At 39.6% G+C, this 13,999-nt stretch overlaps 1 protein-coding gene across 9 annotated transcripts in view; it reads left to right on the top strand.

Annotated features, from left to right (window-relative positions):
• Positions 1-289: 289 nt before the first annotated feature.
• The window catches only part of LOC129246023 (uncharacterized), a 122,885-nt gene continuing 109,175 nt past the window's right edge, over positions 290-13,999 (top strand). For all 9 annotated transcript variants that reach the window (XM_054884522.1, XM_054884520.1, XM_054884521.1 and 6 more), the window contains exons 1-2: positions 290-407; positions 812-1,434. In XM_054884522.1, the coding sequence (XP_054740497.1) occupies positions 1,212-1,434 (223 nt within the window). In that variant the 5' untranslated portion in view covers positions 290-407; positions 812-1,211. The remainder of the gene's footprint in view (positions 408-811; positions 1,435-13,999) is intronic.

The following is a 13,999-nucleotide window of genomic DNA, read 5'->3' as shown; positions in this document are numbered from 1 at the left end:
CGCTACGAAGCTTTTCCGAGCGTGTCGACCACTGACCGCTAGATTTTCACCAATAATATTTTTTGAACGCTTGAGTATTACTAGCCGACTAGCCGATTTTCCGAGACTTTATTTCATGAAATTTTTGTTTTCTTTTTTTTATTTTTTGGCTTTTGCCTCACCTTGCCAAGCACACACACACACACACGAGGCTCACATGCGGCCCACACTGACAAAAGGCGATTCCGATCATGGCGATCGCAGGAAAATTCACCAAAATCCCACGAAATATATTTCAGTTGCGAGCGGACCTCTGCACGGAGTGGAACTAAAAAATCTAAAAAAATAATAGAAATAATTAGTCCGCGGAAAACGTTGAAGTTCATCTAATTTTCCTACTACTACATACATATATACATAAATATTTTGTACCAAAAATATACTAGAGAAGAGCATAAAAATAATATATATACCTAAAAATATAAATATATCGAAAAATATATAGATATGAAAGCAGCGAAAATTACTTTGAAACGTTAAACGAATTATTAAGAAATCAGATTTTGCAATTAATCGAATTTGAAAATATTAAAAAGAAAAAAAATTAAAAAAAAAACGAGAAAAAGTGTTTGAGCAGAGAAATTGATTTTTAAATTGAAATTTGAAAAGCAATTGCACTATTTTCTAATTTAAATCTAATAAAAAATTACAACAACTTAAGTGACCAGAGCATCAAAAATACTTCTCACTACTTGAGCAACGGCACCAGTTACTTAATCGTTTTTACTTTATTTCATTTTTTTTCATTTTTTTTTTTCTTTTCTGGTTTTAGTTCAAATTTTGCACAGATGAAATTTTTAGTTTTAAGTTAAAGCAAAGCATAGAAAAAAGCTAAAAAGTCTCCGCCTTGTGGAAAATTTCGCAACGAAAAAGTCACAGCTGCATTTTATTGAAAGGAAATTTCGAAAAATCGTAAATCGTTCAAGTTGAGTCGTATCGGAAACGGAGCAAATCGTCGTGTGAGGGGGCACTGCGTATCGTCGGTTAGGAACGGAGTGTAATAGAGTGGTGGTGTGTGTGTAGCGACGGAGTAGATACGAGTAGATCGTGCCGTATCGACCGTAACGGAGCGGAGGCACGCACAAAGCACAAAACGTCTGCTACAACGGAAACGGATTTTGAAAAGGAACGACGGAGGCGCAACGTCAACGACAAGAACGAATTTTAGAAGTATGACTTTTTCGCGGAAAAAAGTGCTAACGTTATGCGTGTGCACGCTATTGGCGCTCATCAGTTTTCCCGGATATGTTGATTGTGCTAATAAGAAGGGATCACAGGCTGCCGCAGCAGCGCCTCCACCTGCACCCATCGAACCCGAGGCCGTAATCGAGGAGGTCAATGCCAAGCAATTGGAAAAACTACTGACCGATAAGGATTATGTTGCTGTCTTTTGGTGTAAGTATACCCAACGGGGGAGTGGGTGGGTGTCATATTTTGCATGCTAGGGACTGAAACGCTTGCTGGCAAATAGCAATGAACTACAAGCACCAGGCTAACAGCCGTAGCAGCAGCAGCGGCAGCCAACACTGAGTGTATGAAAAAAAATATTAAAAATAAAATATAAAACGTGCGTAGAGCAAAAAGGGGATTTAAGAAAAAAAAAAAAAAAACAAATAGAAAAAAATAAAAATTGGAAACAGGCAACAAAAACGCACCCACAGCGCTAAAAACCGAAATAAACTGCTACAGCTACAAAAACAATGCAGCTGAACTAAATAAAAACGAAGCAGCAGCAAAGTGTAGTAAAGTGAACTGAACTAAACTGAATTGATCGGCACTGGGCAGTACTGCAAACCGAAATAGTGTTGAGCATTCCAATTCAGTAACGATATGTATTATATAAAAACCGCAGGAAAAAAGTCACACAAAAAAGAAAAAAATGAACAAAAAAAAAATTAGACAAAAAATAGCAAATACTATGTGCACATACAAGCATAACATGTACAACAACAATGCGCGCAGCAATGTGAAACAAGTAATAAAATAAAATTCAAATAAAATCGAAACAAAGTAAAAGCAAGAAAATTCTAAAATTCTCACACAAAAACGTCTAAGGCAAAAATGTGAAAAATTCTGCGCTCGAAAATTTCTGAAATTGTTTCGCTGTGTTAATAAACTTGTAAGAGTGTTGGTGACTTTTCAAAAAAACAGAAAAAAAAAAACAAAAAAAAAACGTGCGCATGTGTTGGTGGCCATTTTGCTGTTGCCTGCCACCGCTAGCCGTTTGAATTGTTAGCACTTGTTGTTGGGGTGCATGGTGTGGTGAATTATGAGATGTGCTTTTTTTTCAATGTAGTATTCCTGTCAGCTGGCAGTAAATTTTTACATACACAAACTGATTTGCTGGTATTTGTGCGCGCCAAAGCGGGACAAATGCTTGGTGTGCGCCGCGCACCTGTGAAATTCACCTTGCTTCGGTTCAGCTTCATTTGCTTCGCGCGCTCGCACTCGCGCTCGCGCTCTTTGTTACGGGCGAGTACTTGTGTGCTCACACATGCACGCTGGGAACACTAATACACTGGCACGAATTGCATTTCCTCTGCAGCTTTGTCGTTTCACTTACTTTTTGTGCGCTTGAGTGTTCCTTCAAAACATTCAATATATTTTCTTCAGCAGATCCATTTGATTGGAGCCGCGCGGGTTTTATGCAGTTCTATGCATTCAGGCGCGTTATGCGTAAATAAAATATGTAATAAAAATACTCACATACCTACATACATTTTAAAATCCACTATTTAACTCTTCTCTTCATTTGTTGGATGCTTTGGATTTTCGAGTTAAAATTTCAATATTCCAATTGCTGTTGCTTTCACTTGTAAAACTTTGTGTATCTATATATGTATGCGTGCATGTATGTAAGTATGTTTGTATGTATGTATGTGCATTTGTATGCATGAATATTAAACACCTGTTGTGATTTGTTTCAGGCGAAGCCAATATTTTATTTGGGCAAAATTATTTTGTTACTGCAACTTTATGATTTATGGGTGTGCCAGTGAGGCCGTTTGCTTTAGGTTAGATGAGGGTCTGGAGGCCCATTGTTCGGACTCAAGTGCCCCCTCTAATTCCCAATGTGGTGCAATCACTTCACCTTCACCGGATAAATGTTAAAATTCTGTGGATGGCTGACGATTCCGAATCTGTTAGACTTCCAAGGGTAACAGAAAGAGCAAAATATCTAGGACTTGCACTAGATAGGAAGCTAAATTGGGGGCGTAGGCAGTGCACGGAGAGCTATGACCGCGTAGTACTCCTGCGGAAGACTAATTGGGAAGAAATGGGGATTGGAACTCAGAATGATACATTGGCTCTACACAGCAGTGGTTAGGTCAATTCTCTACTGCGGTATTGTAATATGGTGGAATGCCCCTGAGAAGGGTGTGAACATCAAAAAACTTGACAAGGTTCAAAGACTAGCATCTGTTCTAATAACAGGTGCGATGTCAACCACACTATCGTAAGCAATTATGCGACATTAAACTTCCTTCCGGTAGATCTAAGTAAGTGGTCAAACACGGATTATGGTCACGGTAAAATCCTGGCTGGCTCTTCAGAGCTTCTCGGACTGCTGGACTATGCACTCCCGTCTACACTTGCCATTACAGCGTTTACGACCCTCAAGGGAAGAGTGGGAACGGGACGATGTAAGACAGGGCGAGTCCATTCATGCACACAAAGATGGCTCAAAGCTCGAGGGCACGGTGGGCGGAGGTTTATACTCCAAACATCTGGCGATCTCCTTTAGTTTTCGGCTCCCCGACGACTACTGCAGTGTCTTTCACGCTGAACTGCTGGTAATAATGAAAGCCGCGACACTGATAGAGTGTGATGCGATATCCGGAAATTATATCTACATTTTCACTGTTGGCCAAGCGGCGATAAACTACCTCCATCACAAAACAGTCGACAACTTGCAAGGTAGCCATGAAATGCCGCACATCTCTTAACGAGATACCTGAGTCATTTCACCTAAAGGTAACATGGCTTCCTGGCCATCGCGACATTGGAGGTAACTGTCGTGCCGATGAACTAGCGAGACTCGGCACCAAATTGACCGATGAGTACATAGACAATGACACAGGGATACCCTTACAAACATGTAAGCTACTCATCCTTGAAGAAATTTTAAGGGAAGCAAACGAAAGATGGCGTAATGAAGCCACCAGCAAAATCACCTGTCAACTGTGGGCGACCCTCAATGCTAAACGCACAAAATCTCTGCTCAGCCAAAATAAACACAGTCCTAGTCTTAACACACTGATTTCAGTCATAACGGGGGACTGCCTAATAGGCAGACACGCCCAAAGGATGGGTGTGTAAACGCATGACTTTTGTAGAAGTTGTCTGGATGAGGAAGAGGAAGAGACAATCTTGCACTTTCTGTGCCCCTGTCCTGCTCTATCCAGACGCAGCTTTACTATTCTTGGTAAACAATTTTTTAATGAGTTGGAAGATCTCAGTGCTGCAGAAATCAGAGATATTCTAAAATTTCTGAAAAGCACACACTGGTTTTAGGAGAGATAGGGACAAGCTCCCCTCGCGGCATCACAATGGGCTATGAGCCTGAGTGTGGTCCACAGGACAACCGCTTCAACCTAACCTAACTTAGACATCCAAAGAATTAGGAGGTTAGACAGCGATATCGCATTCTGGCTCCCTATCGTTTCTTCCTTCTCCCTTCAATTCTCGTATAGTAAAATTTCAAGGAAAGAAATTTGTGCTTTCGTCCAAATTGGCCCTCGTCTGGACAACCATACAACTGAATCCGAATGATCGAAAAGGTTTTTTCTAATAGCGGTCGCTTCTCGGCAGACAATGGCAAACCTCCATGTCTATTTTTGCCAAGAAAAAGCTCCTCATAAAAAACCATCTGCTGTTCGGAGGCGGCTTACAACTGTAAAACGTACCACCATTTGTGGAACAACATCAAAACGCACACCACAAATAGGAGGAGGAGCTCGGCCAAACACCCAAAAAGGGTGTACGCGCCAATTATACATAAAGGGTGATCAATTTAAAGGTGCCGCATTTTAAATTTAAATAAAACAAAGAAAATTCAAATTGATTGGACAATCTTTATTAGTTTTGTGTAGAACCATTCATTGGATTAATATTTTATAGAAAATCCCCCTTCAAATGTCAGCCATCCGTAAACACCAACTTTGAATGACTCGGTGAAGGACTTCGGTCGGTATCTCGTGAATAACTTTAGTAATGTTGGCTTCCAATGCCTCAATCGAACTTGGTTTTTTCAAAAAGCATTTAGACTTTTCATACCCCCACAAATAAAAGTCCAAAGGTGTGATTTCACATGATCTTGGTGGCCAATCCACTGGTCCGAGGCGAAAGATAAATCTCTCACCGGAACGACGACGCACTAAATCCATTGTTTCACGGGCTGTATGGCAAATAGCCGCAACTGTCGTGTTGTTGGAGCCATCTTGTTGCTGTGGAGATCACGAGCTACAATTTCCGGTATCAAAAAGTCGTTCCCAATGGGGCAATAGCTATCGCTATTTACTTTTACATTGGAGCTAGCTTTCTTATTGATGTAACAAAATGAGCCTCACCGCTGAACATCGCTAAGTTGGCCTGAGCGCGATGTTTGGTCCTCGGATCGTACGTACATCTATAACATCAGAAGCGTGGCTCTTCCATCTATCGCAGGTTGATCGATCAGGTTTCGCATTTTTTGATCAGGAGACAGCCACGTTGCTTGCTGTATTTTCTTATGCTGGAATCTGGTGCTGCAAACTACCATGTTTCGGGCACCGGCGAAGTCGATCAGCCTCTGTCCGTTACCGGATGTTTCGTTGTGCAGGCTGAATTTTCCGACTGTGGAACCAAAAATTCCTTCCTTGCCCACCCTGGCGATGAAGTCGCCAAGCACGATTTTTATGTCGTGGTAGGGGCAGCGCTCATAGGAACGTTCCAGGCGCTCATAGAAGGAATCTTTGGTCGCTTCGTCCTTCTCTTGCGTCGGGGGGTGGGCGCAAATGAGCGATATGTTAAAAAATCGGGCTTTGTTGCAGATTATTGCGACAGTACTTGGCGACGAAGTCTTTCTCCCACAAAAAATCCAACACCGAAAATGCACTCCTTTACATGGCAGCTGTAGTAGACGTCGCAAGGTCCTATGGTTTTTTTTGCCCTGCCCCGTCCATCGCATCTCTTGAATGGCAGTGATGTCAGCCTTTACTCTCACAAGGCACCTTTCCCATTAAGGGACCGAACACTCCAGTTTTTTTTTTTGTTTTTTTGTTTGTCGGGACAACTAGCAAGTGCAGCACTCAGACATTAATTAGGTCCATTGTACTACACTTGCATTCCCTTTTAATTTTCTTTAAATCTACCCAATCTCCAAAGATATCTGAGTATACCTTGTGGAGCCAAGAAGCCACGGTGGTCGCTTACATCAGCCAAAGAGCTTAAGCCGAGCGAAGGCCGGGCAGACCCACAGAAAGTAGCCCGCCGTCTCATCCTCCTCCCCAAATGCTGGGCAAAGTGCGCTGTCTGAGATGCCTATCTTTTCGATTTGCTTCGCCCACAGAAAGTGGCCCGTCATGAGTCCAACCAGCCGTCTGCACTCCCTTCTGCACTTCCTTTTGCTTAATGACAGGAGGATTTGCGACAGTCGATCGGACATGAGGTGCATGCCTTCAAATCGTAGGTCTTAGTTCGTTTGCAGGGGTGTCATGCAGTATAGGAAGTTCTCATCCGAGGCTTTGTACATTTTTTCATTGGGGGGTATTTTTAAGTGGCGGGTCCCAAACCCAGCGCACAACCAGCTATCCTGGGATGTTTCGCCTTCTCACATTGGCTCACTCCTGAATGGGTGTTCGGATGCTACCCAGAGGATACTTGGGCTGATCCTGGGAATTGTGAGCTGCTTGAATCAAATGTAAAAGAATCGTCCTGGCCACTCTCAAGGGAATGGTGATCAGTAACTTTCACCACTTGCGTGGACTTCTACATATGGAACCAGCCTCCCGTATTCTACGTTACGGTCAACATTTAGTAGAAGTTAGAAATAAACTTTCATTATTGGTGATTCCCTTTTAAATTTAGCTTTTAATTCCTAATTCTACTATCGGTTACGCTGTACGATGCGTATTATTGTAAATAATGAAAATAAATTTGTTATTGTTCATTTATTAATGCCTTTTTTATTTTATTCTCTTTCTTTTCTTTGCTCGTTCATTTCGAATTTCATTTCCTGATTTACGCATTTCAAAATATTTTCCAAACAAATGTTTGATTTTATCTTTGCTTTCAAATCTCAAGTGCTTGTGGGAAATCCAATTGAATTTCCTGTTATTCGGGCAATGAAAGAAAATTACTCACAGTCAATTGAAGTTTGATTATTTTTGTTTGTAATGTACAAAGCGAAAATTGATTAATGCAGTGATACTAAAAATTTCTATTTCATTGGGAAATAAGAAAAAAACTGAAATAGAATAATTTGAAGTTACGCGTGCACAGAGTTGTGTCGTAACTGAGTCTGACGTAAGCAAAGAAATGACGTAAATGAAATGAAATCTATTTTTATTTTCATACTGTTTGGAAGTGAAATTTTCGAGTAACGTAAGCACAATGTAAAATTCAGAAATCTCATTACATGGGCATACAAGGGTCTGACTAATGGAATCGTGACTGCCACAACTTAAAAACTATTTGGTCAATTCGAACAATTCGATTCTAACAAACTGAAGAAACTCAAGAAAATTTATAGTCACCACCATTAGCTATAATGGCTTCACATCCTCGAATCATATTTTGTGTTAATTTCTGTACAAGTTTTGGAGACAATCGTCTGCAAATCAGCTTAATTTGTCTTGTAAGCTCTTGAGCGTCCAAATTTGGTGCGGTTTCCTAAACAGTTCGTTGAAGTTTTCGATTATCAGCAGTACATCAGAATAGTGTTTTTGCCGAAGACTTTTATTTAAACCAAAAACAATAATTACATCAATAAGTTAAGCAATTCAACGAGGGCCAATGCTCTTTACAACCCCCCACCTCTCGACCAATTTGTTAATGCCGTTCCGCCAAAAATCGCCTGGTCTGTTGTCAAAGAAGTCTTTGAGCCAGTTTTTAAGCACCTCTTTGTTATCGAAGGTAACACCCTTCATGTGGTTTGACTGGATTTCAGGGAGCGGAAAAGATGGTAATCGGTCGGTGCAAGGTCCGGAGAATACGGCGAATGCTGAAAGACCTCCCATTCGAGCGCTTGGACTGCGGCTTTGACGACTTGTGCAACATGGGACCTGGCGTTGTCGTGAAAGAGTATGATTTGACCATGTTGATCAGGTCTTTTCCGTCAAATAGCCTCATTGGCTCAGTGTAGCTGGGCAACGTAGAGCTCCTTGTTGAGCGTGGCATTCTTTTCGCGCATTTCTCCCATGCGCAATGCGCATGCCTTCCTAGTCTCCCCAAACACATATCATTATTTTCTTTAGATGAAGATCCTGCTTGACTCTCGGCTTTGGAACCCTAGAGCCACCCACTTCTTTCTTTGATTCGTATTGATGTATAATATATGCACCGATTCTCATCTCTCGTGACGATTCGGTACAAAAAGCGCTGTTTATGACCGCGTGTTGCTCGCAATTTGATGGCGACTTTCTCTGTTTTTTTCTTTTCGTTGAGCTCGTGAGTCACTTAGGCTCCCAATTTTTCGGTAAACCCCAGTCAGTGAAAGTGATTGAGAATCGTCTTATGATCGCAGTTCACTTTTTCCTTCAATTCACGACTGGTTTGGCGTCGTTCTCTTTCAAAAGTGATTTGTGACGTTCTTCGTCGCATTCTTAATTCCTTCAGGCCTTCCGCTGCGGGACGTGTCATCGACGTCAAAGTCGCCATTTTTGAACTTTGCAACCATTTCTAGCACAGAAGCACAGACTCGTCTATGACACCTTCTGCATACACGTCGCAAATGTAGCTTTTTGACCTCGATGAAAAGTAAAGAAGAGCAGGTACTGAAAATGTTGATTTTTTCTTCCTGATATTGTGAACTTATTCCGCAACCCAATAACTATTCGTCCAAAAGGAATATTCACCCGTGAATATTACGTTTGCTCAATTCAGTTCCGAATTTGCCTCATCCCATGCAAGTCTTTTTTCAATGTGTGCTAATGAGCGTAGCTGTTTGGTTTTTTCAAAGTGCTCCGGAATTTGAGTTCTATTGCAAGTAAAGGTTCGCGAATCGTGTTTTTGGATTTATCGTGTCTATAATTTATGCAACGACAAGTTCGGCTTTGTCACAAAGAAATTAATGATTTTCTGATCCTGTTTTGGAGAGGTACATATTTCTTTTTGAGCCTCGTCTGGGGAAGTCGTCAACGTTTTAAACTTTGCTGTACCTTTGCACTTATTTGTTTATGAACGTCTTCGACTTCTTCAAATATTTTGCTGCAGTTGCACGTGACATTTTTGGACCTTTAGCGTGTGTACATAGGAGCACTGCTTCAAATTGGCTTTCATACGTGAAACTCATTTTGTAAAAACAGCGTACGCTTTCTAAATTTCTCCCAAAACCGACAAATTAAACAACGAGTATTACGAAAAGGTTACGCCTATTTAGCAGCATTTAAATTTTTTTTATAACGGAACTTTAAGTTTAAATTTTACCGGTCACGCCTCCATTAGACAGGCTGTATTTTTCGCTTTTTCTGATTCCTCTGCTCACTGTGCATCACTACCACCAACCAGAAGGTCAGAAGATTATTTTAAATGGAAGCTGCTGAGGGAAAATATTTCATTTAAAATGTCTTAAATATCATATGGACCTTAGGGTAATAACACTCTACAAGGCTCTCATCATACCCGTCCTAATGTGTGGTGCAGAAGCGTGGACGATGACAACATCCGATGAAGCGTCGCTTGGAGTGTTTGAGAGAAAGATTTTGCGCAAGATTTTAGATGGTAGTACTAGCTGGTGGTAGAAGAGGAAGACCTCCTCTGCGTTGAAAAATCAGGTGGATAAGGACTTGGCTTCACATGGTGTGTCCAACTGGCGCCGGTTAGCACGAAAAAGAAACGACTGGCGCGCTTTGTTAAACTCGGTCAAAATCGCGTAAACGATTATCGCGCCAATTAAGAAGAAGAATAATAGTACAAAGTGACAAAGACATTCAGTTTCAGTACGCAGGCTTGGCAATTAAAGAGTATTTTTTTTTTTCGTTCTTTCTCTATGAAGCGTGTGTTCTACTGTTTCTTCCTGCTGTTGTTGTTGTAGCAGCATAAACGTTCCCCATACATATACGGGGAGTGCTGCTGAAGTGACAGTCCTTGGCCGGATATAAATCCGGGTCGTTCCGGTTACTTAGAACCGACTGTCGTAGGCACTGTTTTTTCCTCTTCCTCGTCTCTACAACTTCTGCAGTATTCATGAGAAAATAAGCCTAGCCTAGAAGAGTGTCTACCTAACAGCCAATGACCGGTGACACAGCCATGACCTTCGAGATGTTCTGGAACACACTGCAGTGGCTCGGTAACCGGAATTTGAGTCTGATGGGGAGCTTCTCACAAAAAACTCCTCCGCCAACCTTTCCTTCCAACTTATTTCGCTGGCTTAAACTCAGTTTAAAAATTCGCATGAAAAACCAAATTTTTATAGGCTGAAGCATAATTTACCCATAACTTTATATTTATTTCCTCGGTGATAAAGTTTTATTAAAAGGATACATTTAGCTGCTTTCCATGGTTTTCGAGGGTTGCTTTTATATTTTGCGCCCACTAATGAAAACACAGTAGAAAAATAATGAAAAGTACTTCATTCAATTCACTTCTGCATTCGCTTAAGCCAATTTTCAAAGCACTTTTGCCTCTCAGAAGTTGATACTTCCAAAACGAGGCTTCACTTTATTTCGCTCTCCCACTAAAATATGTGAATATTCAAAATGTAAATCAAATATACTTAGTGGAATGCCTGCCAAGACAGGTAAAACCAGTCCTCAGTGATTCCAATGGTGCTCATATGCTGTCACCATGGGTTATGTCCTGTAATATCATAATTACCGATCATCAACCGAACATTTTTTCTACCAAGTTTTAAGGGGGGAAACCAGTTTAGGCTTATCAAAAAATCTATTTTTTTTATTGCATAAATTGTTAGTATAACTACTCAAGAATATGTATAAATATATATATATATATAAAGTGTACTTAAAAATATGAGTAAAATACCCTCGATGTTTAAAAATGTTTCTGACTATTCCTTCTTTGTTCAAAAAATTCACGAAAAACACCAAAATTTCAGCCACCTAAACCGGTTTCCCCCCTTAAAGGAAATTTCGCTAGTTTTCTTTTCTCGCTTGTCACAAAATACTTTGAGGTGAAATGGCCCAAATCATTTCAGTAGATCGATAAGAAGAGAATTTCATAAAAAACAAAATGCTCGGTCAAAAGTGCTGAATGACCCGTCAGAAAACAATGAATTCGGTGGGAGTATTCCAAATGTGTTCAAGAGCTTGAATCTCTTCTGGATTGTTGCCATAATGACGATCTTTCACGATCATCCCACAATCAAAAGTCTATCGACTTCAAGTTGCAGCTATCCTGATTACAGGATTATTGAAAAAAAAATCTTTTGCTGCGCAAGTTGTTTGACAAGTAACTTCAATTTTGTGAAGGGGATAGGGGTAGTCAGAGGCCCGAAAAAATTATGACTTTTTTGATAGCCAGTTGCTTTATTTTACAAAACTAAAAACCTAGCACGAATACCTCATGTTTCAACTTGACCTGAGCAAAATTTCAAAAAAATAAATAATAATTGTAAAAGTTTTCGCTGTTTGTGTGGAATCCGTTTCTCCAGAAGTGCCTGGCGGTGATCATCACAAGTCCTTGGAGATTCATCTAAAATCAATCGGACAAAAGAAATTAGTTTTATTAATAGATAATCTTGTGCCTGAACGAAGTTTTTTTTTTTTGAAAATTAACAACATGGCGGCCTCAGGAAATATTTTCCAGATTTTCGAGAAAAAACCGTCAATTATTTGTTAAAAAATTAGAAATTTTTGGAAAAAAATCCTTCGATGAGGAACGAGTTTTTTATGTTTTCCAAAAACAGTATAAATTTTATTGAAATCTACCAAGCGGTTTTTAAGTTACAGTGATCACCAGTTCAAAAAACATGGTTTTGAGAAAAACGCGTTTAAAGTTTTGCTATCGATTCATGTAGAGTTTTACGAATTCTTTAATTACTTACACTGCGTCGCCTATTCCTGGTCCATATAATAGTTCTTCAGCCGTCATAGCAACTTCGAAAATATCGATTTACTGTTGCCTACGTAGCATTCTTCCTTCTCGAGTGTTATCGTTAGCGCGCTTATCTGCCACTTTCATACTTGTACGTGCAGCATCCAGCTTCTTGCTCTCGAACGCTCCGCAGCGTCCGAGCGTCCTTTGTTAATGGTTGAATAACTGGAAAAGTATTTGTCGGATTCCCTTCAAATTTTCACATAATATTTTCAAGATATCATACTTTAAGAAAATGCAAAACCAAAATCGAAATTTTTGAAAATTCTGACTACCTCTAACCCCTGAAACCAGATCTCGCTATCATCCATTTCCACAATGTAAGCAAAACAGAAACACAGAGACTCCTTAGCACACCTCTGTATCCTTCCTATCTGGGCATAACGTTGTTGGCGCTTTTGTTATCGAACTAAAATTATACACAAGCGGATTTGTCGGATTCACTTCAAATTCATTATACCAGAGATTCTGCCACTTTTTTTGTGTGGAGCATAGTTGCCATGGTCAAAACAACAATTCATTAAGTAATAAACCAGCTCACCCTTTTAACGCAGGCATCTAAATAAAATAAGGGAAATGCAACGGTTTTGAATTTTTTTATTTTAATTTAGGGTTCTGCTATTCAATTGTTTAAAAAAAGAAGAAAAATATAAAAACAAAAAATAAAAATAAATAAATAAAAAATTAAAAAAAAAAAACAAAAATAAAAAAAACTATTCTGCACCTGTTGGCAAGAGCGATTCTTCTAGTTTTGGCTTCCGCTCGCCTCGAAAATTTCTTCTGAAAGCGAATTAGCCATCCATTCAATTCAATATTTGTCTAAATTTTGCTAATGGCCAAAACGTGCAATCGAAAGAAATTATTTTGCTAGATTTAGATGTACTAAAACACACATATGTACATATCGAAATATATGCACCATTAAACTCTCCACTACTGAAACATCTGCTTGTTTTCTTCACTGCTTTCTCCACTAAATCGTTTGCTCGTATTAGGATTTTATAAGTGAAAGCGTGGCAATTCATCAATCGTTGTAGATGATAATTTCAATAAATATGTACCTATAATGGCACGTGTGTATACAAGGTGAAATCCAAAATAAACAAGGCCTAGCGTCATAAAAATGTTTTTAATGGCGTCAATTTTTTAATGAGTTAGTGCGTGGAAAGTTACATCTCTAGTTGACTTCCGGTGAAAGCTTGGTAACATTCGGTTCCGTGGAAGCGAAGTTATTGCGTCTAAAGTGTCAGCATCTTTGTGTCATCGGTACAAAAATGAGTTTCGAACAAAGAGCTAATAACAAATTTTGTTTTAAAATCGGTAAAACGAAACGGTACCGAAACATTTGAATTGATGAAAAGAGTTATGGCGATGATTGTCTATATCGTGCCAGAGTTTATGTTTATTGTCGCTTTATTTTAAGTTAAGTGAAAAAAGGAGAAAATAGTGTAATTATGGTTAATAGGACACCAGAAATGTGTAAGGCATTCGGTACAGGCAATTACATTCACAATTCAATATATTTTTTTCGTATTAAAACAAAAAGAACACAAGAGAGAGATGCATGAAATCATTGACGCTGACGAAAATTGTACGCCAGTTGAAATGTTAGTAAAGGGCCTTTTAAAAGACGCACCTGGATATTATTTTAAAGTGTAACACGTACAAATTTAGATTATTTCAGGTGTCGCTATTTTTATTCAAA

The sequence above is a fragment of the Anastrepha obliqua genome, chromosome 4 (assembly GCF_027943255.1).
Source record: "Anastrepha obliqua isolate idAnaObli1 chromosome 4, idAnaObli1_1.0, whole genome shotgun sequence".
Taxonomy (NCBI): domain Eukaryota; kingdom Metazoa; phylum Arthropoda; class Insecta; order Diptera; family Tephritidae; genus Anastrepha; species Anastrepha obliqua.
This window is presented reverse-complemented; position numbering and strand designations above follow the sequence as displayed.